The 26,993-nt window shown below is 54.0% G+C and overlaps 1 protein-coding gene across 3 annotated transcripts; it reads right to left on the reverse strand.

Moving 5' to 3' along the window:
- Positions 1-26,869, reverse strand: MAU2 (MAU2 sister chromatid cohesion factor; the record flags this gene model as incomplete). 3 transcript variants are annotated; one of them, XM_080802646.1, is made up of 19 exons in its annotated part: positions 1-2,900; positions 3,282-3,409; positions 4,466-4,556; positions 6,722-6,833; positions 6,997-7,074; positions 7,270-7,319; positions 8,412-8,498; positions 10,481-10,546; positions 10,833-10,910; positions 11,442-11,545; positions 12,928-13,018; positions 13,105-13,251; positions 14,465-14,620; positions 14,918-14,945; positions 16,647-16,741; positions 17,959-18,054; positions 18,731-18,796; positions 19,202-19,219; positions 26,568-26,869. In XM_080802646.1, 19 exons carry the CDS (start codon positions 26,841-26,843, stop codon positions 2,826-2,828), a joined length of 1,842 nt encoding a protein of 613 aa, XP_080658772.1. In that variant the 3' UTR covers positions 1-2,825. The 3 variants fall into 3 exon arrangements, with proteins under 3 accessions (XP_080658772.1, XP_080658771.1, XP_080658773.1); XM_080802645.1 differs by having other exon boundaries at positions 8,415-8,498; positions 26,568-26,843; XM_080802647.1 differs by having other exon boundaries at positions 8-2,893; positions 26,568-26,843.
- Between the last annotated feature and the right edge of the window lie 124 nt (positions 26,870-26,993).

The following is a 26,993-nucleotide window of genomic DNA, read 5'->3' on the forward strand; positions in this document are numbered from 1 at the left end:
TGATGGCTCCTGCAAATCATTTTACTTTGAATATATAGGAAAAGAAATCCACAAACGGGAATCTATGTTCTATGGTTATGTCTTTTAAACAATGTTTTGTATTTACAAAAATTTTTTTTCCTGATTAAAAGCACCAGCTGAAGTTACAGGCTGCTAAAACCATAAGATATTACAAACCCATTAAAAGACATTATGCCAAACATACTTATTAAAAACCCTTAACAAAACAGAGACAATGCAATCAACAAATTTACCCACTGCACCAGGCAGCCCTTTTCTGATTTCCTTGCCAGTGTTCCCAATAATGGGGTAGGGAGTGCTTACCCCAGGGAGAGGACCCTCGCTTCACCCATCGATGACTGCAAACACCCAGCACGGGGGAGGCAGTGGTGTGCGTGCGTGCCAGCGAACCCGGGATCTCCCGGCCCAGTCACCCAGACCCACAAGCCCTGAGGACCCCAGGAGGAGGTGGGAGGAACATACGAGAGTCAGAATAGCTTTCAATAATTTACCTGCCAACAGGGATCTTTCTGCTTCTCCCTTGCATTGCTGTACACTGATAGGCTTGGAGTTTTTATCTGGTCTTCCTAAACACTTAGTTATGACACTGTGTAAGGTCTCCCTGGGGGCTCACTTGCTGCCTGTCTTAAATTCTGATGACTGAGTGAGAAACTGTGAGGCACTCCATTTGGACTTGCAGGAAGGTACTTACGACAGCTTTATGTAACCAGAAGATGCTACGGGGAAGGGGAGGTTCAAAGCTTGCACATGCAGAAATGCATGTACACCCGGTTTGGCTTCCATAAAGCTAGAATGAATATTAAATATCGAGTACTGAATTTTTAGCTGTAAACATAAAAACTTATCCTTAACTTTACATGAACATAGATAACAGAGTGGTCACTAAAAGCACTTTAACATCGGGACAGATGTTAAGTTTTGAGGTTCTTATTTCAACTGTTCTACATAAAAAATGCCCTAGAAGCAAAGAAAGGCTTAAATAAATATGCAGAGACAAACATGATGCACAGCGTGAACGAAGTAATGAGGGTCTGGAGAGGTCAGGCGGTGCGGGGTCTAGGCCAGTAGGGGCAGCTTGTGGCAAGGGGGGGGGGCTCTGTCCCATGGGTGGAGGGGAGGGCCTAGGGGATACCCTTGAGCGGGGGAGGAAGACAGGACAGGGCAGCTTGTGGCCACATATCACACCCTCCTCTGTAGGCCTCAGAGGCCCGGGGAGGGTGGGGTCAGCCAAGAAGGTGGCCCTGAGCAGCACGGGACAGTGCTAGGCTCTCCTGGGTGACCCAGGATGCCACACAGATGATGGGTCCCCTTATGACAAGCCCCGGCCAACCCATGCCTCCAATCAGCAGCTCACTTTGGATGCCTGTTGCTGGCCCCCAGTGGCCCGATGCTGGCCTGGGAAGGGCACTGGCCCAGCGCAGGGAGGTCTGCTGACAGCCCTGCTTGTGGCTAAGGCACACTCAGGCCTCAGGGCCTGAGCAGCTGACCTGAGTGATCCCAGTGTTCCTTCTGTCAGACACTGAGGCTTTGAGAAGCAGCCCTCACAGTGTAAGGGTAACAAGATGCAAACTAACAAGCCACCTGACTAGCAAGACCACTCACCACTCCTCTGTGGGGGGATGCTCCCAGGCACTGGAAGCTGGAGGAGGTGGTGACCTCCACTGCCTCCAATGCCCCCATCACCACGGGGGCACTCCCTCAGCTATCCAAGAGGAGCACACAGAACCAAGCATGGTTGTCTGGGCCTGGCAGAGCCTCCTGGGGTCCAGCTCAGGAAGAGCTTTCAACGCTGCCCCAAGACCCAAGGCGGGTAGGTCTCCTCATCCTTCCTCCTGAGAGCAGCGTGAGGGACCAGGCATCTGCGAATGTCCTCTGCTGAGGAGGCCACAGAGCTGCCAGGAAGCCAGCCCCTTCTTCGTTCAGGCACCCTGAGTTGGGCTGAGGAGGGTCCCCTCCCTTTTCCTCTGCTTCCTGCCCAGCAGTATGGATGCTGATGGGGCAAGGCAGCTGACGCCAACAGGAGTCTCAGCCCCCCGCCCCAGCTCCGTGAATCACCACACACACACACGCACACACGTGCACACCCGTGTCTACAAGAACGTGCACCTCCATGGCTGGTCACGGACTCCAGTCAAGGTGCAGATGTTTTGGAAGCCGAGTTCCTAGATCCCCCAGGATTTCGGACCAGAGGCCCTGGCTGTCAGATGGGGGGACACTGGACAGAAAGGCAAGCTGGGAAAGTGTTATGGTAGGATGTGCATTTTTGTCCCTGACATGCGCCATCACTTCTTCCCTCCCATTCTGGGGCAGAAACTGGCGTTTTGCCTCTGGGCTCTGGAAGCTGCTGTGAGCAGAGGAAACACTCCAGCCAGGCACGGAGGCCCAGGCGACGGAAGTCACATGGCAACGCACCAGCGGTACCACCCACCCTGGCAACTGGCACCCCACTCCCTGCCCAGACACGCTTCCTTGAAGGCGTGACTCAGACATGGAAGCAGAACTGGCAATTCAAGTCCACTTTAAAGGATGGCTCTGGAAAGTTGGCTCCAACATCCCACCTGCAAGCCTCAGCACTGGGGTCTTGTTACATGGTGGGAGTGGCTGGCCAGCCCTTCCTGGGAGGGCAGAATCAGCCCTGCACACTGCCTGGGGACCTGGAAGCTCTGAAGACAGTCAGAAAAGAGGCCTGGGGACACCCACTCCAGCACACCTCCAAGGAAAGCTCAAGTGCCGTCTGGATGAAGTAGGGGACACACCGGGCCCCACAGAGGCCCCGAGAAGCTGGGCAGCTCCCTCCAGGAGCCTCACAGGAGGCTGGCCAGGCTCGTATTGGGTCCATTCTGAGCTTGGAACTGCACGGGGGGTGGGCCGTCCGTCCACTGCAGAGGGCAGAGAACACACAGGTAAGGTCTTTCCTAGGAAGGAGTAGAGGGGTGCTGGGCTGTGTGTCTGCTCTGGACTGCTGCTCTCTTTGGGCTGAATGCCCGGCCAGGGCCCTCTGTCCTCCACACCTGAGTCAGCGGGCCCCCAGGAAGCACCACGTATCACCCCCTTGGGGACTGATGCCGTCTCCCCCATCCGTGGGGGCCCCTGAGTCTAAGCTGAGCTAGGGATTGCTGGAGACATGCAAGGAGATGACAGCCAAGCGTGTACTTCCCTTCTCAGGGAACATGCCCCCCCGGAGGCTGCAAGGCAAGTGAGCAGACGCTGAGGAGTCAACCAGTACCCCCATTTTACCTCCCCAAACCAAGGGCCTATACCGTGATGAGGTTGTGTTCAGGGAGACTGCAGGCTTCAATGTGGTCCTGGAGCAGTTGCTGGGAGAAGTTCTGGTGCATCTGGGCAGCTTCGTGGGCATCCATGGCATTCCCGCAGGCCTTGTTCAGGTCTAAGGGTGGGACACACACATAGGGTGGATCCACCTTGCCCTGCCCCACATCTTCCCCTTGGACGTGAGTAGAGCCCTAAGGTCAAAGCCCACTCTGCCAGCGAGTTCTTGTATATCTGGCATGCCACTTGCCCCGAGCCATGCCTGTCTCAGGGTCAGCAAAGCCCACTGCCAATAGCACTCACACATGCCCTCCTGAGCTCCTGAGTCACATTCTTGGAGGTGGGTGAGCAGTGTGGGTGACACAAGGGTCTGCTGGGCAGTGAGAGCTTCAGGGCTGCGCCCTGTGGACATTGGCCCTCCTGGGGAGGTCCTGGCCAAGCCTCAGGCACAAAGGAACTCACCAGAGCAGAGTGCCCAATACCCACTCTGGAAGCAGAGAGACTGCATGGGACCACAGCCCCACTGCACACCCTCTGCCTCCTCCCCAGAGCCCTCGGCAAGACTCTGGATTTTAGGGGCACCTAGGTGGCTCTCAGTTAAGCATCTGCCTTCGACCCAGGTCATGATCCCAGGGTCCTGAGATCCGGCCCCGCATAGGGCTGCCTGCTTAGCAGGAAGTCTGCTTCTCCCTCTGCTCATGCTGTTTCTTTCTCAAATAAATAAAATCTTAAAAAAAAAAAAGACGCTGGATTTTAGTAGCCCAGTCTAAAGAAGGGATCAGCAGTAATGACACTGATGCCTGCTGAGAGCCTCCTGGGCACCCAGAGTGTCCTGGCCAGTACTGTTCAATAGGGACGACTGCCACAGCCATTCAGGGAGAGGGAAACTGAGGGCGGGGGCTAGGACTCACAGCCCACTTCTTCACCCAGACTCTAAGAAATGGCCTTATAGAGAGGGCGGACCGATCCTGTGTGGAGCTGATGTCATGAATAAGCCTAGTGCCTACTGCCCCCAAATGGGGCCTGCTGCATATGCCTGAGCATATGCTAGAACTGGGAGTGCGGCATGCAGAGGCCCAGTCTGGGCACAGGTTCATCAGGGCTTACCTGAGCTCTTTCAGACTCGGGCTCCCAGCAGCCCTGATTCCTGGGCAGGGCTGGCCGTTGTACTCACCTCTCAGCAGGGCTGAGGACCACAGCTGTACAGACATGTCTGGAATCTTGCTGGCCAGCTGCATGGCAGGCACCACCATATTGTTACTCTCCTGTTGACCGAGAGCAGTCAGGGAAGGGCATGGGGGCTGGGGCCAGCGGCAGGGACCCACCCAGCACCCACCCACCACCCCAGCCCAGGCTGTGCCCTCCTGCTGCTGCCTGGAAGGCTCCTACTCCTACTTCAGAGCCCATCTCAAATGACCTGCTCTGATGTACTCTTCAACCACCTCAGGAGAAAATGAACTGCACCCCCTCTTCCGCTCTCATGGGGGCGCTGCTGGCCCTGCACGAGTCTACGTGCCTTTGTCTCTAACCAGAGCACCGGAGGTAGTCAGCTCTGGCCCCAGAACAGAAGCTGGTTAGAAATGCACATTCAGGGGCACCTGGGTGGCTCAGTGGGTTAAAACCTCTGCCTTCGGCTCAGGTCATGGTCCAAGGGTCCTGGGATCGAGCCCCACATCAGGCTCTCTGCTCGGCAGGGAGCCTGCTTCCCTTCCTCTCTCTCTGCCTGCCTCTCTGCCTACTTGTGATCTCTGTCAAATTAAAAAAAAAAAAAAAAAAAAAAAAAAAAGCACATTCAGAGACCCCAGGGGGTGCCTGGGAGGAGGAAGCAGTCTGCCCTGGTGGGGGTGAGGAGGGCTGAACAGATAGGGAGAAGAGGCAAGGCAGTGTCTCTTCTACATACAAGGCCACTTTCATGGGAGGCTACCTGACACGTGGTGCTGTGGGACACCAGGGAACGCTAACTCTCCAACCCCGACTGTGTGACTGCATAATGCCGCCCCCCTTAATCCTTAGGATGTACTGAGAGGGGGCAGGAGGACCTCAATACCCATTCCTGACCCCATGATGACTGGCGGCACTGTTCTGACCCTGTTCAACCTCGGGACAACAAGCTCTGCTGGCCCGGATGCAGGATTCAAGGTGACAGGGGCTGAAAGGTTGGTTTGCTTCCCCTGCCCTATTCAAGGTGGCTTCGAGAGACCACTAGACAAATGAGAGCTAGGGAGGTCTGGCTCTATGCCTGGGTCTGCAGTTTGGGGCTCTGTGACCTTAATCTCCTCAGCTGGAAAACGGGAGAACCACATCCACCACACTGAGACACGAAGCGGGCAGCCCACACTCAGTGGGGCCTCATGTTGAGCCCTGGTTCCCATCTGGCCCCCGGACACACAGAGAGGCCACTGTTCCCAAGTGTGCTCAGAGGCTAAGGAACAGGGCGACAGAGTATTCTAAAAGGAGCACAGCTGCACTCTGAAGGGAGAACCCAAAGCTCGTCCTCTTCTTTTAGGGGTGGTGAGGTCCCTCGTGTTCAGGCCCTGGCCACAGTAAGTGCTTGTCATGTGACCATGGGGAGGGGGACGTGCCATGGTCGTAAAAAATGCTCACTCTCAGGGTTTGATCAGATAAAAGTCCATGGGCCAAGACAGGGACCCCACGTTAGTTAAAGAGAGGCTGTCTGAACTATGAAGCATAGGCTATTTCAAAATTCTTGCCGCCACTGGAGAAAACTCTCACCCAGTGGTACAGAGAAAGACAAGATACCAAATTATGGAACAGCCTGGAAAACAAAACCTATGCATAGGCAGAAACGGGTATGGGGAAGAGCCAGAAGACACACAATCATTTTCTTTTGTTTCTCATGCCTTCTATGACGAACTTTAACCCATTATATAACATGAACCAAAACTATCTTACAAAACAGCCTTGAGAGGCCGACGGGTAAGAGCAGGCGAGCGGGTAAGAGTATACCCCGGATTCCCCATCTGACTCAGAGACCTGGAGTCGGCTGATCCCACTGGGGACCAGCCCCACGGGGCCATCCTAGCTAAGGGTGAAAACACAGGGTGCCCTGAGGACAACACTGTGTGTGCTGGGCAAAATAGAGCCCAAAGGATCTGGCTGAGACGACACACCTCTCTGCCCCCAGCTATTAACACACAGAAAGGGGAACCTGCCTTCAGCCCTGCTGGCTCTGGACAGCCTGTGGGACTCTGCCTGACCACTGCCTGCAGCCGGCACCCGGCCTGTCTGCCACACAGACCCACCCTCCAGGGTCCAAAGCTCCTCTTCGCCCGCTGCCCCCCCACCCAGCCGCATGGAGCAGTGGGTCGCTGAGCTAAGGTCGCTGAGGGGCACAGGATACAAACTGCTGCTAGGAGGTAGTACGCAAGCACCGTGCTGGTCCCCTCTCGGCCCAGCCCCACGCACTCACTCTGTGGTTCCCCAGCACATAGAAGATGTGGCCCAGAAGCACAAGGGAGCAGGCTGTGAGCCGGTTCAGGTCCTCTGCATTGGACATCTTCAGAGTTTCTCGAAGAAATCGCCTATGTGAGAACAGACGCTGAAGGCCCATCGGACGCCTTATCAGTAGGAAGAGGCTGCAGCCACCTCAAGGACCTGGGCACATGCTGTCAGGGAGCAAAACCACCCGGAGGGCCAGCCCAGGAGGCACCAGGCAGGGGCAACCTGTCCTCTCCCCATACTCACTTGGCCTCATTGTAGCGTCCCTGGAAGAAGGAGAAGAGTCCGCGCACGTAGAAAGCTGCTGCTCGCAGGCAGTGTGAGCTGACAAGAGAGACGGACACACTTTGGTGGCGTTTTTGTGAGCGCAGCAGGCTTCCAAAGGGGAGTGAGAAGAGAGGGGCGAGAGGCATTGGGGACACAAGGCGGATGGGTCCCACGAGCACCGGCGCCACCCCGTGAGCAACGAAAGTATGAAGACAACAGGTCCGGTGGGCACTCAGCTCTCGGGCCGCCTACCTGACAGGGAAGCTATGGTCCGGATTGATCCTTTCCAACAAACTGTATAGCTGTGGCAGAAATATCAATTAGGATCGTTTTGCATTTTGAAACACAGGAAAATTCAGCCTCAAATTCACCACTAAATTGACTACGGCTGCTTGCATCTTCCCAACCCGAGAGCATCACGCCCTCACCCCGAATCCCATGCCTGAGTAACCTGAGTGGGGAGTGGGGTCAGGACCTTCGAGGACAGGTTTGGGCACCACGGAGACTGCATGGAGCTGTTTACTTCCTAACCGCCCCCCACCCCCGCCACCTGATGGCAATCATGGCCTCCAGTGTGAGGAGTTAAGGTTCGGGTCCTCACGGCCTTAGCCTGCCCCACATCAGAGGAGGGGGCTGGGCGGTCAGGGCAGTGGCTCAGTCTCAGCCTTTGTATGGTCAGGAGACCCCAGTGTGGGGGAGCACGGTGGGAAGACCGGCCCACATGGGTCTTGTGGGCCGGGGGTTTATCTAGAGGTGCGGGGATCCTGGGAGGCTCTGATAGGCAGCCACGTGACTGATGTTCTAGGTCTCCTCTGGCTGCCAAGGAGGAAGGAGGGGTAAAGGACATGGCTGAAGTGAGCTGAAGCTGCTTCCAGTGTCCCCACAGCACCTCCAGGAGGCAGACACTGGGAAAGCAAAGACACATGGAAGCCAAGCTCTCCCATGACCCACCAAGTGTGACCCACGGAGCCCACTCCTAGCCTTAGACGACGCTGTCCATCACTTCCTAACTGCTGGAGCAGACAAGCCTGGGCCTTCTGCTCCCCGGAGCCCAATGCATCCAAACCCAGAAGCTGGGAGGTCGGCTAACCTTTCTCTAGACTAAAGATAAAACAAAAGGAGGTGGAACAGCAACTAAATCTCGATACTCCGGAGGCAGGAGGCTAAAGCTGGGAGTGGGTAACCCTAGGGCTGAGGGGGCGCCCAGGGCTAAAGGGAATCGCAGGGCTGAGGGTTGCACAGCGAACCTGGTATGAAGCACCTGTCCTCCAAGGACAAGCCCTGCTGGAAGGTGAAACTGGGGCTGCTGAGATTTGCTGGTGCCCAGGACCACCCCAACCCCACTGCCCCGAGTAAGAGTTGAAAAGATACCAAACATGAAGCATGTCACCTACTACCTCTTGGTGTCTATTTCCTTCCCGTATATACACACTCGCCAGATTGGTCACGATGAAGGCCCACAGCTCCTGGTGATTGGTGAGCTAGAACGGGACACATGGGCATTAGAGGGCCAGGCCAGGCACAGCCCCATCACACTGGGGCCATTCAGTGGCAGCGGAGCCACCCAATCCTCTAGGGCAGCTAGTCTGGAATCATCCTTTTTCTTTCCTTTCAGACAGATCCCCCAACCTGCCTACCAGACCCCAGAAGCACAGAGCTGTTAACTCTCTTCACTGTAAAACCGTCCTCTACAATAGAAGAAACTTAGGAAACAGAAATGGAAAATCAGCTGCCCCTGATCCTGCCCTGAGAACACACTACACTTCAGTCTCTTCTGCTTGTTTCCCAAGACTGAGACCCAGACAGCCCCTCCCTCCACACCACAAGCAGTGACCCCTGTGACCCCAGGGTGGGCTGACACAGCAGAGGCCTGTGCTGGTCCTGGGAAGGATGCTGCCAGGAGGGTAACAGAGGCTGCTGGGCACCACAGACGCTGCTCATAGCTGCTGGTGGGTGGACCGCTGTCCTCAGTTCTTGGGAAATTAGGACGGTTGAGCAAGAGACCAATCTGAGCAGCCCGAGCAGTAACCGGATCCTGGTTCCCAGCGGGGCTGAATGAGCACAGCTGTGCAGGAGGCTGGGGCTGCCTAGGAAATGCAGCCCCACACACAGGACCCTAGCATGCACTGAGGGGGCCCAGGAGGTCTTCCGCTGTGAGCATCATGCTCTGGTCTGTTTGCTGCAGGACCACAAGAAGAGCACGTGTCTAGGACCGGGTTCTGAGCGTGTATCCTGGCTGCACCACTTCCCACGTGGCCTGTAGGAGCTCCGTGTGGGAAGAGCACCTCCCCTGAGGCGCACACCATCAAAGCAACAGCAGCAGCAGCCCCTTGGGGCACGTTGAGATGGGGAGGCTCATGGCCACGGGGTAACTGCAGGGAATAGGGCAGCCGTGTGTGGGTGTCCCGGTACCACTGCAGCCAGCAGTGTGAGCCTCCCAGGGCCCAGAGGAGCGGGCAAGGACGAAGAGGCTCAGAAGGCCATGCGAGTGGGTCCCCCGCCCACTCTTCAGGCTCTGGCATGCTGCCAGAGGCTCCTCTGCGTTGTTAAGACCAACGGCGGGGGTGGCAGCATCCAGAGCCACCCGGAACGTCTCAGAGGAGCAGTAATGCCGCTGAGCCCAACCCCAGGAGCAAAGAGATCTGGAGAGTAGCACAAGGGGACAGAGCAGAACTCATCTGACAGGGTGCAAACTGCCCCCCCCCCCCCCCCCCCCCCCCCCCCCCGCTAGCAGTCCCCTCAGGACCCTGGAGGGAAGGTGTTGCCAGCCTCCTTTTCCTGTGAGGACACCAAGGCCAAGGTGGGGATGTGCTTATCTGGTCCTGGAACAAGACAGGCAGAACTAGAACTGGGACCTAGCCCTGGGCTATCAACTCCCAGGCCTGGGGCGGCCCCGCCCAGGGGGACGCACAGCTTCCTCCCTGGGCCTGTTGCGATCCTGTCTGAGGTGAGGACGTCTCCCCAACAGAGCTCCTTTATGACCCCAAGGGGCAATCAGGCTGCCGCAGTGTGAGAGGAGAACCAGTACGGCTGCGGGGGTGGCTCCAGGGAGCCCCAGAGCCCTGCCAAGGAACTCTGTATCTTCAGCTATAACAGGAGCCAACACCAACCTGCAAGTTATCAGGAAGGCTGGGAACTGGGAGTGAAAGCGGCTGAACAGGTCGTGGCACTAGTGGGCACGGGGCTCTCCCTGATGGCGGCCCTCCAGGTTCACCCCACCCCGGGCTGGCCAAAAGCCTTCTTGCCCACAGCTATCCCTTGTCATACTGTGCTGTCAGTGCAGGCCTTGCCTCAGAAAGGCCCGGATAAACGGCACGTCACTGCCATGGCTGACGTCAGGCTGAATGCTGCAGAGTCACCCACCGAGCACGGTTTTGTGCAGAGGTTGTCCTCCTCACAGACCGTGCCCGGCTCCTCACTGAGAGGCACCGCCCGCCCCTTGCAGTGAGGGCCGGCACCTTACCCGCAGGGCTGTGGTAAACTGGGCTTCTGCATTGTCCATGCAGTTGACGGAGACGCAGTACAGGCCCTGGAAGGAGGAGGGAGGCACGGAGGGCCTGAGGCCACGCAGACTGCCCAGGGCTGCACAACTCGACAAGCGACTGCTGAGCTGGCTACCTCTGCGTTTTACTCCCGCAAAGGGGCACAAAGATGGCATGCTTAATGATTCCCTCCTCCCGGGACCCAACTCCACTCCGACTTCAGATGCTTATCAAAATACGGCCCACTGGAACCATTCTGGGTCCCGCCTGGGGCAGCTGTCATGGGATTCCTCGCTGGAAGGGGGTTGGGGGTGGGCAGGCCCGGGCACTCACCAGCAGTGTGTGCAGCTGTGCCGCGTGGTTGGAGAAGAGCCGGGGGGACTGCTGGCACAGCTGGCAGACCTGGGAGATCTGCCAGGAAAGAGCACGCTCACCGTCACGAGGTCTCTATGGTGGCACCCGGTGTCCCAGTGGCCTTCGGGAGACCCCTAAAGCTGACAGGTGTGCCACAAAGTCCCAGCAGATGCATCTGTCACAAGGGCCAAGTGCAGCCCTGACCTCCTTGAGAACAACGATCCTTGTCCATTACTCCCACTTCACCCTCCTTTTCTAACATAGATCTCAGCCATACAGCACCTTACCCCTACTCAGCCCCCCCCCCCCAAGAAGGTAAACATTAGAGAGTATGGATTGGGGCAGAAGGAATGCTAAGATCACTGTCAGGGAACCCCAAATCCTCAGACCCTGTGTTCTTGGGGCATGCAAACTTTTAGGGAAGGAGCACTGATTTGTCACCATCCATCGGGGTCATGAACTAACGAAGTATAGTGAAATGACAATGCCACACACCGGGCAAATTTACACTTTCCCACGGACGACTTCTGAGACCCGGCCAGCTCCAACAGCTCTCCCACCCACGCGCGTGGCCTCTGGCGGCATTACCTCCTGCAGCGCAGTGGCCTTGTGTCCCGTGACAAGCCTGCACATGATGATGTGCTCGAGCAGGATCACTTGGAAGGAGGACAGGATCGGGCTGCAGTCAAGCACTGGGGGCAAGAGGTGGGGGTGAGCACTCAATGCACAGGTAGAGGAGAGACCCGAGGAGACGGACACAGAGCCTCCTCAGGACTCTGCGTCCTCCCACCTCCCACCACACTGGCCCCCTGGCTGCCCAGGCCTAAGCCCATTTGTTCTGCGGGGCACAAGCTCAGCATTAGCTCTGTCATCTCTGTCGGTGCCCACTGCACCCTAGAGTGAGGGGTTCATCTCCCTATCCAGGTGGGAAGACAGGCCCAGAGCCAGGTTTTAGTGACCAGAGCGTTCTAAGAGGAAGAAATCCCTGGAGAGACCCGCCTTCCATCCTCACTCCACTGTGACCCAGGGACATGCTCCACAGCGCTCTGCACGCAGTGGGTTCTAGAAATGCTGCAGGAGCCCAGGAGAGTGCAAATGAGCAACAGGCCCCAGGCAGCAGTGAGGGAACCCAGCTCCTGGCTTCCCTGAGAGGCTGTCCTCATATTGGAGCCAGACGGCGCCCACAGCCCTTTCCCAGCTCATCTGGAGAAAGAGAACCGCCATCCCCGTGGGCTTTGGTTCTCCAGTTCTGAAGGCTCTGCCCCCAGCAGCACTGATGAGGGCACAGGATTATCAGGGGTGCCAAGCCAGCCAGAGACACGGGCAGCTCTGCGTTCCTATTAGTCAAAGGTCCCTGGTCCCACAGGATGGATTAGCTGAGCTTCTAGGAAGAACCCACGGCCTCCAGAGGACTGTTGCTAGTCCGGGAAATCTGAGTTCCAGTCCCAGCCTCACCCAGTGTGATCCACACCACAACACTGAGAACAGACCGCAAAAGCAGCCACCATCTGTTTCAACTGAGCACTGCTGTCCCAACAGGCCCTGCTTGGGACCCACTAACCCTCATAGCCATCTTGAGCAGTGAAGGGATAGGACAGAGATGGCACAAGGGTACTTCTGGCCTGCGATCGAGGATCAAGCCTAGGCTTGGCCTGGTCTGCTCCAACCTGAGACTGCTCCCATCTTCCAACTGGGTTAACAAGACCCACAGGCTCACCCCCCCACCCCCAGCCACACTCAACCTTGTGTGTTCACCCTATGGTCTTCACATCCAACCCCGATAGGTGCACCACACTGACACTAAAATGTTCCTGAGCAACTGAAAGAAAACAAGATATACTTGGGCTGGATATAAAATTTACATCGAATTAAAAGCATTTTAAAGGAAAAACAAAACAAAACAAACAAACAAAAAAACCCAAGACCCACAGGGTGGGGGTGATTCATGGTGACTGCTCAAGGCTGCTATTCCGGGTTTTTCAGGCCAGCACAAGAGGTGGCACTCAGGTCACCCACCAGGGGGCGCTGTGACTACATGACCAGCCAAGTAGAGTCCAGCCCCATTGAGACTTACTCTTGAGCTTCTCCAACTGCATGAGAGCTTTGTCTGTGTACTTCTGTGCTTTCTCCAGGTAGCCGGCCTGCATGGAGTGCATCACGGTCACCTGGTGACAAGACCAGACAGCGGTAGTCACTGTGGCCCTTCTCTCCCCGCTGCAGCCGCCATGGCCCCCGTTCCCTGGAGACTCACCAGGTAGACAAGCACACACATGTGCTCCTTGGGCAGCCAGTGGAAGAGGTCGGCGGGGTTGCTGGGCAGGATCTCATCATCGTGCAGCGTGGAGATGGTCTGGATGCACTGCTGCAGCTGCTTCAAGCATGGCTTCACACTCTTCACCTGCAGTGGGCGAGCAGTGCCACACAGCTGACGGGCTGCCAACCCTCACCAGGGGCCAGGCCCCTTAGGATACGAGGCCCCCATGGGGGCAGCTAGCCACGTCCTGCCTGTCCAGTCACCTCTCAGGCCCTTCCTGTCAGGAGCTCCTGCTATGCTCACTGCCTACGGGAGGCCCACCCCCCGATGGGTCAGCTGGCTCTTGGAGCACAGGGTAGGGCCAGGGAGGTCATCCGGGGGACTAAGACTTCTCCACCAACCACTTTTGGGTCCAATCCCAAGGCCTGAGAGAAGCCTGTTCAAAGACCCTGCTCGAGCCATGTTCCTTCTTTGCTGTAGTGACCCCAGGAGAGGAAAGTAGGGCTGGGGCTGCTGGTTATCCTGAGGGTATGAAGCAGCTCCCTGGGAGTCCCGCAGGTGCCATGGTTTGTACAGACTTGCCTCTCTACACTGGGAAGCCCTGTCCAAAGGCCCCCCTAGGCCACCTCTGTAGCCACCAGCTCAGCACGAGAGTCTGCTCTATACTCCTGTGTGTCGAGTGTGGTGTTTAGCCCAACTGGCACAGATGGGTGCAGATGGGGGAACAGAGGAGGCCCCTTACCAATCAGATACCCACTAGGCTCTACACGTGGCCTCCCTGCACACCAGAGAGGTCCTGCCTGTGGCTGGTCACTAGGCCAGGGCAGAGGAAGTTGGATGAAGCGGCACTCCCAAAAGGCTGCGGTGCTCACACACGCACAGAAGCAGCTGCTGCTCAGCCCCACAGGGATTAGTCTACATCCAGATACAGCTGATCCTGTCAGTCCGTTCTCAAACTCCATAAAGCTGTCACCAGCTGGGGGATGGTGATCAGACACGGCCAGAGCACCTGCTCTGGGCCAGGCACCAGGCCACAATTCTCACTGCACTCTCATGGATTCCACAAACTGCCCTGAGATGCCTTGAGCCATCCACGCTCTAAGCACACATCTGTGCCACTACTACCCTCACCATGATGCTAGGATGAGGAGACCCCCATTCTCCAGCGCCCTCTGCCCACAGGGACAAAGCACTCGTACCAGACCATGACAAGGTGTGTACGGAAGGCTGAGTCCCTAAAGATAGACATATCATGTGGCCAGTGACAGGAGGCAACAGCAGAAGTGACGTCTTGGCCTAAAGCCTGCTCACAGCCTGCCCATTCCCCAACAGTCCTTGGGTGGGAGGCACTACGTACCTGCCCGGCATCCAAGTAGTGGGTCACCTGGAGGACCAGGAAGAAGACACGCAGAGACTCCTTCTGGATGGGGTTCCCTTGCCAGTTCTCAACTATCTGTCCACAGAGGGTCAGCAGCGGGTGCACTTCCTGTAACTTGCGCTCCATCAGCAGCAGCTGGGGAGGGATGCATGGGTGCTGGAAGCACCTCTCGGTGCCCAGATCTGCCCCCCTCCAGGGGACCACCAGCACCGTACAGAGAGCACGAAACTAACCCGGGGCTGCTTCTTCCTTAGCACAAATCCCTGGAATCAGAGTTTCATTCTGAACCCAGCAGGGGCACCAGAGCCTCGCCCTTGCTACAGCCTGCTGCGTATGAGGGTCAGGGACCCTAAGAGGCTACACTGCGGCAAGTCAGCGGGGCCCGACCTCAAGTCCTCCACACCATCCCCACTCCACCCAGCCTTGACTTACCATTCCTTTGCTGAGCAGGAACAGGGCCCTGGAAAAGAGAGGGTGAGTCAGTCTGTGAGGTCCTGGCACCTCCAGGGATGACTGTGCCACCCCAATGTTCACGGGGACCCAATGTGCAGCAGTCCCTGGTGGTCTCCAGTGAGATCTGTTTCATAGGCTGTTCTACTTCACCCTGTTTGATCTCTTTTCTGCCTGGTTAGGAGTTCATGAGGTTCAAAAGCCCAGAAGGCATAAACAGGTGCTAAGAAAGTGTGAGAAGCAGAGTATAGAATGGCATGCGTGCCACGATCCCAGCCTGGCGGACAGAGTAGAGGGGCTCCTTGTCAGTGGATAGTACTGGGCAAGCACTGGTAGGAGGCTGGCGCTGCTGCTTTCAGGAGTCCCTGTGGCTGAGCAGAGCCCACTGGCCCCCAGTTTGTTCAAAAGCAAAGTCTCTGTTCCGCCAGTCTTCACAGAGTCCCTGTGTGCTACGACAGACACTCCATCAAGCAGGTGCCATTCTTCCCGTCTTCTGGGTGAGGAGACTGGGTGAGGTGGGGAGGTCACAGTCACACAGAACGGATTTCTATGCTCCAGGCCACCACGTCATTCCCTGTTGTTACCTCACGGCCATTGAAATGAAAGGCTGGGAACTTTTTATCAAAGTTCTCACCGTGTCACATCTTAGCACCCTAGGTCTGTGGTCAGAGGTTCTGGGCCAAATGATCTGCAGCCGGTGTGCTCTGCTGGAGCCCACCCAGGCTGCCTGTCCTCAGTGGCACAGAGACCTCGCAGGAGACACTCTTGAGTGAACATGTATAGTGTTCAGCTGTCCCCATGCCCTGTGGGGCCTGAGTGGTGCCAGGAACCCAGTGAAGCTACAGCACAAAGTGGCCAGGAAAGGTCAGGAATGTGGGACCAGAGTATATGACAGCCACTGTCTCAGGGTAGGGTGGCCAAGACTCCAGGACAGCCTGGAGGAAGCTGAGTGGTTCCAGTGGGCACTTTCAAGTCTCAAGGTCAGAGAACGGAGTCGGGGACAGTTTTTTCCCAACAACTCCACGGGCTCAGATCAGCCCCTGTGAAACAAAATGTTCCAGAACCCTAAAGCATACAACAGAATAAGAGCACCGGTGCCTAGTGCCTATCTACTGCAGAGCTCTTTAAAGGGAAAAAAAAAAAAGAGATAGACTGGAGGCCTTCACAGAGGGTACACAGTGAAGCACCAGTGCCCTCTGACCCCTGACCCCAGCGCACCAGTCTCCAGACCTCGGTCTAAGCAGTTCTGTAGGTAACATGAACTCACGTCCCCTCTTCTATACAAACGTCCATTTCCTCGGTCTCCTATTGTACGTCTAAAGCTCCTCAGTGTCCCCTGAGCGGGGACGCCAGGGCTGCCCGCAGGCACTGCCAAGCACACCATTCTTGCCCTCCGGGGGCACCACTCCTGCGTCTGTGCCTCCAAGGGACCAGCCCAGCACATCATATGAGCACTTTTTATCTTACGAGACACTAGATCCATGCAAGCCCCGAGAATGCAGGCTGCCCTCCCCTCCAGTCCACTCTCCCCTCCAACTCCACGAACCAAGAGCGCAAGAGACGTCTGGTGCTGCTTTCATCCTTGTGCTTTTTACTCTGTGCAAGTGATCCCCATTTCAAGCCAGAGTGCCAATGCTCTTTGCTGCCCGGGACCAGACAGCCAGGCCGTCTCCAAGTAAGAGGGAGAGAGGTGTGGAGAGAGGGTGCCTACCGTGTGTACTCGGATCCCACCACCCGGGCGTACTCAGCCCCCACGCCCAGGAGGTCGCAGGCTGACACCAGGTCCTTCTCAAGTGTGTGCAGTTGCTAGAAAGGAGAGAGTAATGACACTTGCTTTACAGTACCTAGTACCTGACCTTAGTGCTCTGCCAGTGACTTAAAACTGAACCTCCCCACATACCTACCCAATTGTTTCAGTGTCAGTTTTGAGCTAAATCAACCAAATCATCTCATCACGTTAATCACTTTGGGCGGAGAACTCTACCTCGTCTACAGCGTACCTCATTTAAGCGTGATGGCTCACAGAGGCAGGAGTTAACCCTTACGGGCACAGACCCCCAATACTTTGTGAGTGTGTCATGTACTTTGCAGACCGCCTTTGGGGGCTAGTCACGAGGGAGGCACCCAGAGGGGCCCCAAGTGAGGAGGAACTCCCTCAGGTATAAGTGTCTATAGACACTGCAAACAGAAAAGGCTCAACAGGTTCAAAAGCAGGTGCAGGGGCCAGGTCTTGGTCAGGGGCATTGGGTCTTGGTCAGGGGTGTCGGCCCCTGCACGGACCAAGGCAGGTGACTCACAGTCTGGCTGCACAGGCAGGTGACAGGATTGTCATGGAGGGTGGGCAAGAGCAGCCTGGTAGGCAGGCTGGATCTGAGACAGAAGAGACTGGAGGCCAGCCAATGAGGGGGAGGTGTGGGCAGAGCCCAGAACAAAAGAGGTATCCCTCACAGTAGAGCATACCTGTCCCCATCCTGACCCCCAGTTGGCAGGCCTCTCCACTGTGGCCAGGAAGGCCCAGCCTAGAAAGCCCACTACCCCTGGAGTGTGTCAGAGCACTATGTCTGTGGAGCTGAAGGGAGGCTGGGCAGGGGACCTACATGGAGCCTGGGCTTGACTTAAGACACTCATGACCCAATAGGCAGTCCCACGGAATCTTAGGTCAACTCTTATAATAAAACACAGTGGGTCACTGGCAAGAAATGCTCCCCAAATTTACAAGAACACAGGCCAAAGGAAGCACCAGAAGGGAGGAGAACATGAAGACAAGGCCCTGTGTCAGCCCCCATGGGGACGGACACTCCCACCATCACCCTGGGTGCTGCCTGGGGCGGGGGGTGTCTTGCAGAGGACAAAGGCTGATTAGCAGGTAAAAGAAACATCTCTGTGCCCCCACCCATTCAGTGCAGCAGCCTAAGGAGGGCCAGTGTGTCCTGGAGTTTGTTATTTGTACTTGGGCGGGCCTGCCCCAAGGTCAGGGCTCCTGCTGAGCACACATCCTTCTTGGCTAGGCCTGAGGTACTCACAGCGAGCTGGAAGAGCAGGCGGCAGTGCCAGTATGGAGTCTGCTGTGAGATCTGGATCGCTTTCCGCAGCAGTGGCTTTGCTGCGTCTACGGAATTCTGAAAGGAAGCAGTCAAGTTTGGGGAGGAAAAAACAAGCCGGCAAGCAAGCTGGATTCCTTATGGAACAGCTGCGGTACCAGAAGGCCACTCCTGTTCACGCTCACCAAAGGATCTGTGGGTTGCCAATTTACTTTATTAATAAAAAAGAAGATTTTATTGGACTCACTGGCTGAGAAGTTTTTGCATTACTCTTAAAATAACTCTACATTCAACTAAACTGAAAAGTAGCTTTAGCCCAAAGTCTTGAACAGTCAAATTAGACAACAAATTGCCATCTTTCCTGTTCTGCAACCAGAGAGAGGGGCCAGGGATATGAAGCAGGCACTCCCTGCTGCCCAGGGAGCCTCACGTGTGGCTGCTTTAAGAAAGGAAAGGTGATTTCCAGCTATGCTTGAGATCAGGAACCAGGTTAAGAAGGCATATGGATTTGTTTAGAAATGAATCACCCAGAACCTAGGAACACAGCTATTTTTCAACAGTCTTTGATGGAAAGATTTTGCTGCCCTCCATAGCAAGTGATGACCCATGGATGCTCTATTCCAGGGCATGGGAGGTAGAAAAGGGGAAGTAGTAAAAGCCAGAAGGGAGTCCACTTCTGAGAGCCCCAATTTGCCATTGTGCCTTTGCTATGGGGAGAGTCATTTTGCTTTCAGAAACCTTCATGTGCTCTTACCTCTTGACAGTATAACTCAGATAAGAGACTTGCTGCTTCAAATTTAACATCTTCGAACTGTTGAATCTAATAACATCCAGTTAAGGAAGGAGAGACATGGCAAAGAGATCAGTTCAAAAGGGCCACAACTTGGAGTTCTTACACAGTAGAGGCTGGTGGGACAGGAGAACACTTGCCTGCTCTGAAAACGTCAAGTTCACCTACTCCTCTAGCAACCTCTATGTCTGGTGCCAGCTGGGTGCAGAGCTAGATGACAGGGCACAGACAGGAGCATGGCTGGTACCCAGGGACAGGATGCTGGTCTGTAGGGGGAGCCACATCCAAGAAGGGATTCTTCGGCTGAGGCACAGCCTAAGATTTTGGGGTGCTTCATGGGGGGATTCAAATTTACAACAAAATCTTTGCTTCCAACCCCCGCCTCCCACAATGGAACTTTCTTTAACAGGAATGGTACCAATAAGAAAAGGATACTTGCTGTGATATCAACCACTGAAAAGAAAAAGAAAAAAGGATTAATTCTCAGCCAAATACTGGATACCCACTTACTGGCTCCACTTCGGGGTTTACACAGCTTGTCCTATCACCAAAAGCTGCAGTTGTTCAGTTAAGTGGGAAGGTGGCCTGCTTGGCCTGAAAGGGTGGGCTCACTTTCCCTGCAATCCCATCACCAGAGTGCACCTGGGGAGAGAGAATGAGTACCTGCGGAATCCCTTACGGACAGGAATTTTCTGTCCTGCCAGCCCCCAAAGTCAGACTCAGAGCCCCCTCCTATCACAGCAGAGATGCTTCAGGAGGACGAGTGCTGAGAGCCCCCGTGTACCACTCACTGCAGTACATGGACAGTCGGCAAATCATGACACAGGAATCAATTGCAACTGGAGAGCGGATCGGGAGGTGTAAGTCCTTCCTGGAGAAGTGACATTTAAAAGATGCTTGGAAATGAGCAAAGCTAGCCTCAGAGTGGAGGTGGGAGTGTTCTGAGAAGGACTGCTGTGGGTAAATATGGCCAGATGGTGGCAGGGACGGCTCTAAGACCTGAGCTCCCTGTCCTACCCTCTGCCGGCACACACATCAGCACAGGGTTCAAATAACACGCTCCCGCTTGGGGACTGCTGTGCCCTGCAGCTCCACGTTCCAACAGGAGGCGATGGTCAGGACGTGTATGGGCCAGTCCACCACATGAAGTACACCAACCATGCTTTGTCAGACCACCTAGGACCCAAGCATATGCCAGACACTGTTCTGGCCCATCCACTCAGCCTGCAGACATTCACAGAGCCTTGCCAACTGCTGGCAGGAAGATCTGGAGCTGAACAGAAGACCCTGACTCACCATGCTCTGTGGGAGAACAATGTGTGTGTGGGGGTATGGTGCTTGGGGTTGGGCCTTGAAAGGCGAGGGTGTAGGAAGTGAGGGGGGCAGTTGTCCCTAGGCAAAGAGGGAGTAGGAGATACTCGGGGCAGAGGAAAGCCCACGAAAAAGGCAGAGGTCCAGGAAGGTTCGGCTGGAAGGCCTGATGGATCTCTGTGCCATCCATGTGGGAGCACTGCCGATGGGTGAGAATGCCCCAGTATCACTCCCAGGGCCTTTCTTGGTCAGGGGCATAAAACAGAAGCACCCTATCAGATCAGGGTTTTAAGAGTACCTAGAAGCAGCAAAGAGAATGTGAAGGGAGGAAGAGGGCCCGTGGGGCTGCTGGTCTTAGGGCTAGAGATGCCTCTGGGCCAAGGGTGAATGGTGGCCCAAAGAATCATAGAGGCAGCGAGAGCCTTAGAGCTGCCTGAGATCAGCTGCCTGCAAAACATAGGTGAGCCAGGAGGGGGCGCTGTGGGAGAGGGAGAGAGGAACAGAGCTCAAAACCTCCAGCATCCTGACAGACACACATGCATGTGCACACATGCAGGGCCCAGGCAAAAGGCACTCTGCAGGGGCGCCTGGGTGGCTCAGTGGGTTAAAGCCTCTGCCTTCGGCTCAGGTCGTGATCCCAGGGTCCTGGGATTGAGCCCCGCATCGCGCTCTCTGCTCAGCAGGGAGCCTGCTTCCTCCTCTCTCTCTGCCTGCCTCTCTGCCTCCTTGTGATCTCTGTCTGTCAAATAAATAAAATCTTAAAAAAAAAAAAAAAGGCACTCTGCAGCCTGCCTAAGTGTCCACTCCCAAACCCCCACTTGTGGCAGGGACAGGAGGGGTTCAGGGTCCCCGGGGGAGGGGGGGAGGCAGGACCAGGTTCAGCCACATGGGTGATGTCAATGGAGCTCGTAAATAGAGAAGTCAGGGTGTGCTTTTCTATTGAAACCACCCATCCCCAAGGTGAAGTTCAGTGCAGGGAGAGAAGCTCCTGACGACCACCAGCTGGAAGAAGGGAAACCAGTGGAGGAAACTGTATGACTGAAGACAGGGCTGGGCCAGGAGAGCTGGGAGAGCTGCAAGACTGGTCCTGTGTCAGGGCAAGTCAGTCACTTTCCCAGGACTGTCAGTCAGACAAACAAAAGACTTCACTTCTTTATCTCTGTAACATTTGCAACATAAATAAACAAACCAGAAATATGGACACATCAGAAAATATATCTTACAATTAGATACATAGAACACCTTACCTAAGGTGACTACTTTATTCAAAGTTGCCACCTGATCTGTATGTTTTACTATGCAATGCTAAAAAATAGCTTTTATGTCTCCTTCCTCCTGATGGGAAAGAAGCCAAAGAGAGAGCTCACCATTACTGGGCAGCCTGCAGCTGCGGGGCAGGGATACAAACTAACCCTCAAGAAGTTCCTGGGGTTAGGGGCAGGGATACAAAACCCTTGAGAAGTTCCTGGGGTTACCTTGGGGCTCTCAGGGGGAAGTAAGGGTCACCACAGTGCCAGCACAAGCCCTGAGGCGTGGTGGGCTTGAATGAGCCCATCTCTCATGCCTGGAAGACCATCCAGGGCTGTGTGTTTCAAGGCTTCTTGTGCCTCAAAATCAAAATAATTATTGTTTTTAAAATCAGGTTTTTAAACCACCAAAATGTGCAGAAAGTTATTAACCATAACTCTTTTCGGATGCAAGCACAGCACTTAGGAGCCAACCTGCCTCCTTCTGCTGTGTGACCTTGACTATGAGAAAGCCCCTGTCAGCAGCAAGTTGGAAGTGGTCCCTACCTCATGGGTTTGTTCGGGGATCCAATGAGATGGTGTCCCTCAGAAGACCACATGCGGAGCCTGGCATGTAGAAGGTGACAACAGTACTTCTATGATTTCCAAGCAGGAACAGGAAGAAATCAGGGGTTGGAGGGGAGGCAGAGGGGTGAGTTGGTGGAACCGTGAAGGGATGGTTCCTAGACAGATTTCACATCCTGAAGTCAGGGGAGGCTCAGAGAGTTAGTGAAGAAAATAGAAATGAAAACAGGAGGAAGCACGGATCACTCTTCCCTGAAAATGCTTAATGCCAAGTTCTGCAGATACAGCTTCTGCACAAGGTTTTGCTCCCAGCGATGGGGCATGGAATTTGGCAGGACATGATGCTGAGTAATTAAAGATCTGCTCCAGCCACACCTGTTGATGAAAGGCCCAGAACTCAGCCCTTTCGGGCCTTAAGAAGAGAAAGGGAAGCATTTAATCACTTGCTGAGAAAGTAAATCAGAGATTCTCAGGTTAAATCTGAAAGAGGAATTAACAAGCATCTGGATGGCACAGTTGGGAGCTGCTTTCTAAGTCAGGGAGCAAAACCACCACTGACAAGCAGCTCCATTCCAAACCCAAAGAGAAAGGAAATGTGGCACCAACAAGGATACTGCAGTCAAAGAAACCAGTGTATAAAGGAAGACAACCTGGATTATAGAAAATTGAGAACAATTCACTGCAGCAAAGTAGCACTTCCTCCTCTGTGGCTTTCAAATTCTCGAAGTCTAAGATGATGATGCATTTTCTAGGCCAAGGGATCAAGAGGAATGTGATCAAAAGTTTAGTTAACAGGGTATAGATACACTTCTTAGTACAGACACACAGGTTCTCTCGATTCCACGGAGGATGTGCAAATGACTACAATTGAACTGTCTGCTGGAACCACAGTGTGAAAATAAGGCAAGAGAAGACTGAAAATGCACACAGGCACAGGTATGCACCAAGAGAAAAGCCAAGGTGAAAACGAAATGAAAAGGAACACAATATGAAAGAAGCTACAGAAAAGAGCTTCACAAATTCTCTAACCAAGAGATTTCTGAGTAAAGCGACATCTCTTACAACCATGAACTATTTACTCTAGGAGTCCCAGAGCAGCCAAGAATTCTGACGACACACCCACACCATTGCCGAAACCATAATCTAAAAGGAGAGACTCTCAGGTGGAGTGTTCAGCCATGCGCCACAACAGCTACAGGAGTTGCTGAGCAGACCCGGGGAATGAAGAAGCCAGCAGGTGATCCAAAGGCCTACAGAGGCAGGAACCAGAGAGACCAACAGCTTTGACCTCAGAGAAAGCTGCTGAGCCAACGGAGAAACATCCTTCATAACTCTGATGGAAACACTTAACAGATGATTCTTTCAAAGTTGGTAGAACTGATGAAGCTGATGGGTAAGTATAAAGATTATTCTTTTCTTTTTAAGGTTTTATTTATTTATTTGAGAGACAGAGAGTGAGCTAGCGAGAGAGGAGCACAAGGGGTGGGGAGGTGCAGAGGGAGAGGGAGAAGCAGATTTCCCACTAAGCAGGGACCCTGATATGGGGCTTGATCCTGGGAATCCAGGATAATGACCTGAGCGGAAGGCAGAAGCTTAACCAACTGAGCCATCCAGGCACACCCCAAATGTATTACATACTTTAATATACTTCTTTACAATGTTTACAAATGTGGCTGAGGCAGTTAGACACCGACAGAAAGCAAACAGAGGATAAATAACCAAGCCTTATATTAAAAAAAAGTGGTTACTGGGGCACCTGGGTGGCTCAGTGGGTTAAGCCTCTGCCTTCGGCTCAGGTCATGATCTCAGGGTCCTGGGATCGAGCCCCGCATCGGGCTCTCTGCTCAGCGGGGAGTCTGCTTCTCTTCCTCTCTCTCTGCCTGCCTCTCTGCCTACTTGTGATTTCTCTCTCTCTCTGTCAAATAAATAAATAAATATCTTAAAAAAAAAAAAAGTGGTTACTAAGGAGGCTGGGGATTTCTCAAGAGAGAAAAACAAAAGACATGAAAATAACAGGGAAGCCAAATGTGATACTAAGTTCAGAGGCCCATTAAAAGTTTTACCTAGAACACTCGTAAGTTACAGAAAATTAGTTCAGAAAAGAACAGCACAAGGAATGATCCAGGAGAAAATAGTCACAAAATACTTAAGAATCATTTACGTAAAAAAAAATTAAAAAAAAGTAGAACATGCAACTATTGATTTCACATCGTGAGATTAGAGCCCCGTGTTGGAGGTAGAGTTTATTTAAAAGACAAAAATGCTTTTTGATACTTTGGTTTGGTTCCCTAAAAAGAAACTGGAACCTCTTTGGCCATTTGCTCTTCAGGACCAGAAACAAAACACTTCTAAAAGTAGAACATATTAACGATTTTTTTGTTGAGCGAGTCTGGGAAAGGAACCAATAAAAGTTGAAAGCAGCCTGATTGGGGAAAAATCAAAGGACTAACAAAGAATGAAGATTCAAGAAACATACTTGTGTTGCAACACAATGGAAGATTACATACAATTGCAGAAGAAAAACAGCACCGAGAACAGCACTTTAACTGAAATTTGGACAAATTCCCAGCTGCGGATGCAACTGACAGAAAAGAAGGGATTTCCAAATATAACATTAGTGTGAGCGCAGAGGGGACCTTGTGGCTCTGTGGGAAACCCCACAAGATTCAGGGCTCTGTAAAATCAAGGGAAGACGTTTCACAAGCATAAGAGTTTAAATTATGGGTCCAAAAGCCCAGCAGCTACAAGGAAGCATTCTGAGGCATGGCTGCTTCCTCTCTACAGCACTGGGTGGGCAAAATGGGACAATATACACACCAAATAGGAACCACTGCTAGAAAAAGACCGAATGACCCCCAAGACGAGGGAAGGGAGGGGAAGGATTTGTTGTGAATCCAGAGAAGGGAGAGATTCAGAACCACAATTCACTGAAGGCACAGGGCTACCAGGCCAGAGCAGTCAGCCTCCAGCATGCCCACACCCAGGGAAGTCTGGAGCTTCATCTGATCTCTCCCTCATCACTGCCTAGGAGAGACTGTACAACAACTGGTCACAGCTCAGGCATTCCTTGGGATCGACCTGACACCTTGAGTCATTTTCCAGGTTCGCTTTCTCCATCCCATTCAGGCCTGCTCAAGTGTCACTCCTACAAATAGATTTCACTATCTCTGCCCAAAAAAGCACCATATCTTCACCCTGGACCATATTTTCCATGGTTCTTCTATCATGGCCTAACCTTCTACTACATATTTAATACTTGTCTCTTTCACATGAAAACAAAAGCTCACATTAACAGGGACTATTTTAGTTATCACTGATCTATGGCACCTAGAATAGAGCTTAGCACCTGGTATGAGCTGAATAAATAGCTGCTGAATGAATAAAAGGGATAAAAAATTTCATAAAAACAATAATGACTTATTGTCTAGGCATTGAAGCTGGAGATCCTGAGCCCAGGTTTGAGCCAGTTTTGTTAATAACTTGATGTGTAGCTTTAGGCAAATCACTTCATCTCTCGGGACCCCTACTGCCTCACTCCTAAAACAAGGAAGGTGATCAAGCAAGGACTAAAGACCCCTTCCAACTCTACATTCTGCAAAACAAACATCTGATATCCTTCCAAAGGCAACTCACTACAGGCCACAGGTGGGCTGGGATTTACCTCAGATCAATACATTTCAAAAACTTAAGTTGATTCTTTCTTAGAAATTGGTTAAGTCAAATAAAGCTGGGTAAATGGCAAATGGGGGCCTGGTCTGACAGGAGCACAATGTTGCTGTGACAAGAAACAACACCAAGGGCAGAAGGGTCCCAATGACAGCCACTTTCCCACATTCTTTTTTTTTTTTTTTTTTAACTTTCCCACATTCTTGAAGCATCAAGATCCACAAGTCAAGTTGGGGGGGGGGGGATGGGGTCTCTCTTGTGAAGGGGAGAGACGTATGGATGATTGGAGGAGAAGTCACCAGGGATACAGAGAGAGCAGGGGCTTGGAGATCCCCCGCATTCCACCCCACCGAACCAAGTGGTCCTGGAACCTAGGCCCCCCTCAGTCCTGCCTTAGAGCATTTTAACCTCTTCTCTCTGAGCCTCAGCCTGACACCTATGACACCCTGCATCAGTGACAGGGGCACAATACCTTCCAGACACTTAACAGACTTCCAGGTCCAGGGAGAGAAGCCCTTCTTAGATTTCCTGAGAGCCCAAACTTCAGATTCTCAAGGGATGCCTGTACTGTCACCCTGACCCTCTCCTATCCTGAGTCACGTCAGGAGGGAGCGTTCCGGCTGACGCTCCAGGGGCTGAGCCCTGAGGAGCTGGAAGCTGCAGATCCCACTGGCCGATCTGGTGGCTTTCCCTAAGGCGCCAACAGATGATATGCTCCTGAAATCCTGAAGAATTTGGGGACCTTGTTGCTCCTGATAAGAGACAACTCTCGAGTACCCTGAGCGGGGTCCTGGGGCCCTGCCTGTCACCAGAGACATTAAGTAAGGTACAGAGAGAGGCCCTCGGGGTCCCTGAGAGGCTGGCGGTTTCGGGGTCCTGCTGCCCATGCGGAAGTCGCGCCCCAGGTCCCCGAAGAGAGGCCAGGCGGCCCCTGCCCGCTGGGGTCGCAGTCCGTCATGCCAGGCCCCGAAAAGAGCCCGCGCCTCCTCCCTCGCGGCCGGGTCCGCGCTCACCGCCTTCTCCAGGTGGCTGCGCGCCTGCTCGCTGTTCTTGGTGTGGTGGTAGAGCACGGAACCGAGCTGCAAGTGCGTGCGGGCCTCGATGCGCTGCGGGGGCTTGAAGGGGAACACGGCCTGCAGGCAGTGCACACACAAGCGGATCTTGGGAGGGCTGGAAGTACGGAAGTGCTCGGCGAAGCCCAGAAGCGCCAGGTACCACGACTCGGCCGCCTCTGCCTGTGCTGCCTGGGCCGCCGCCGCCTGGGCCGCCGCCGCCGCTTGAGCCGCCATTTTGGCCTCCACAACAACAAGCCGCCGCCACAGGGAGGCGGAAGCAGGCGCGCGGGGCGGGGCCCGGGAAACATTCTCACGTCTCTCGCGATAGCTGCCGCATAAAGCATTCTGGAACATGTAGTTCGTCTTTGGAGTGGCCGCGGCTTC

This window comes from Martes martes (assembly GCF_963455335.1).
Source record: "Martes martes genome assembly, chromosome: 1".
NCBI lineage: Eukaryota > Metazoa > Chordata > Mammalia > Carnivora > Mustelidae > Martes > Martes martes.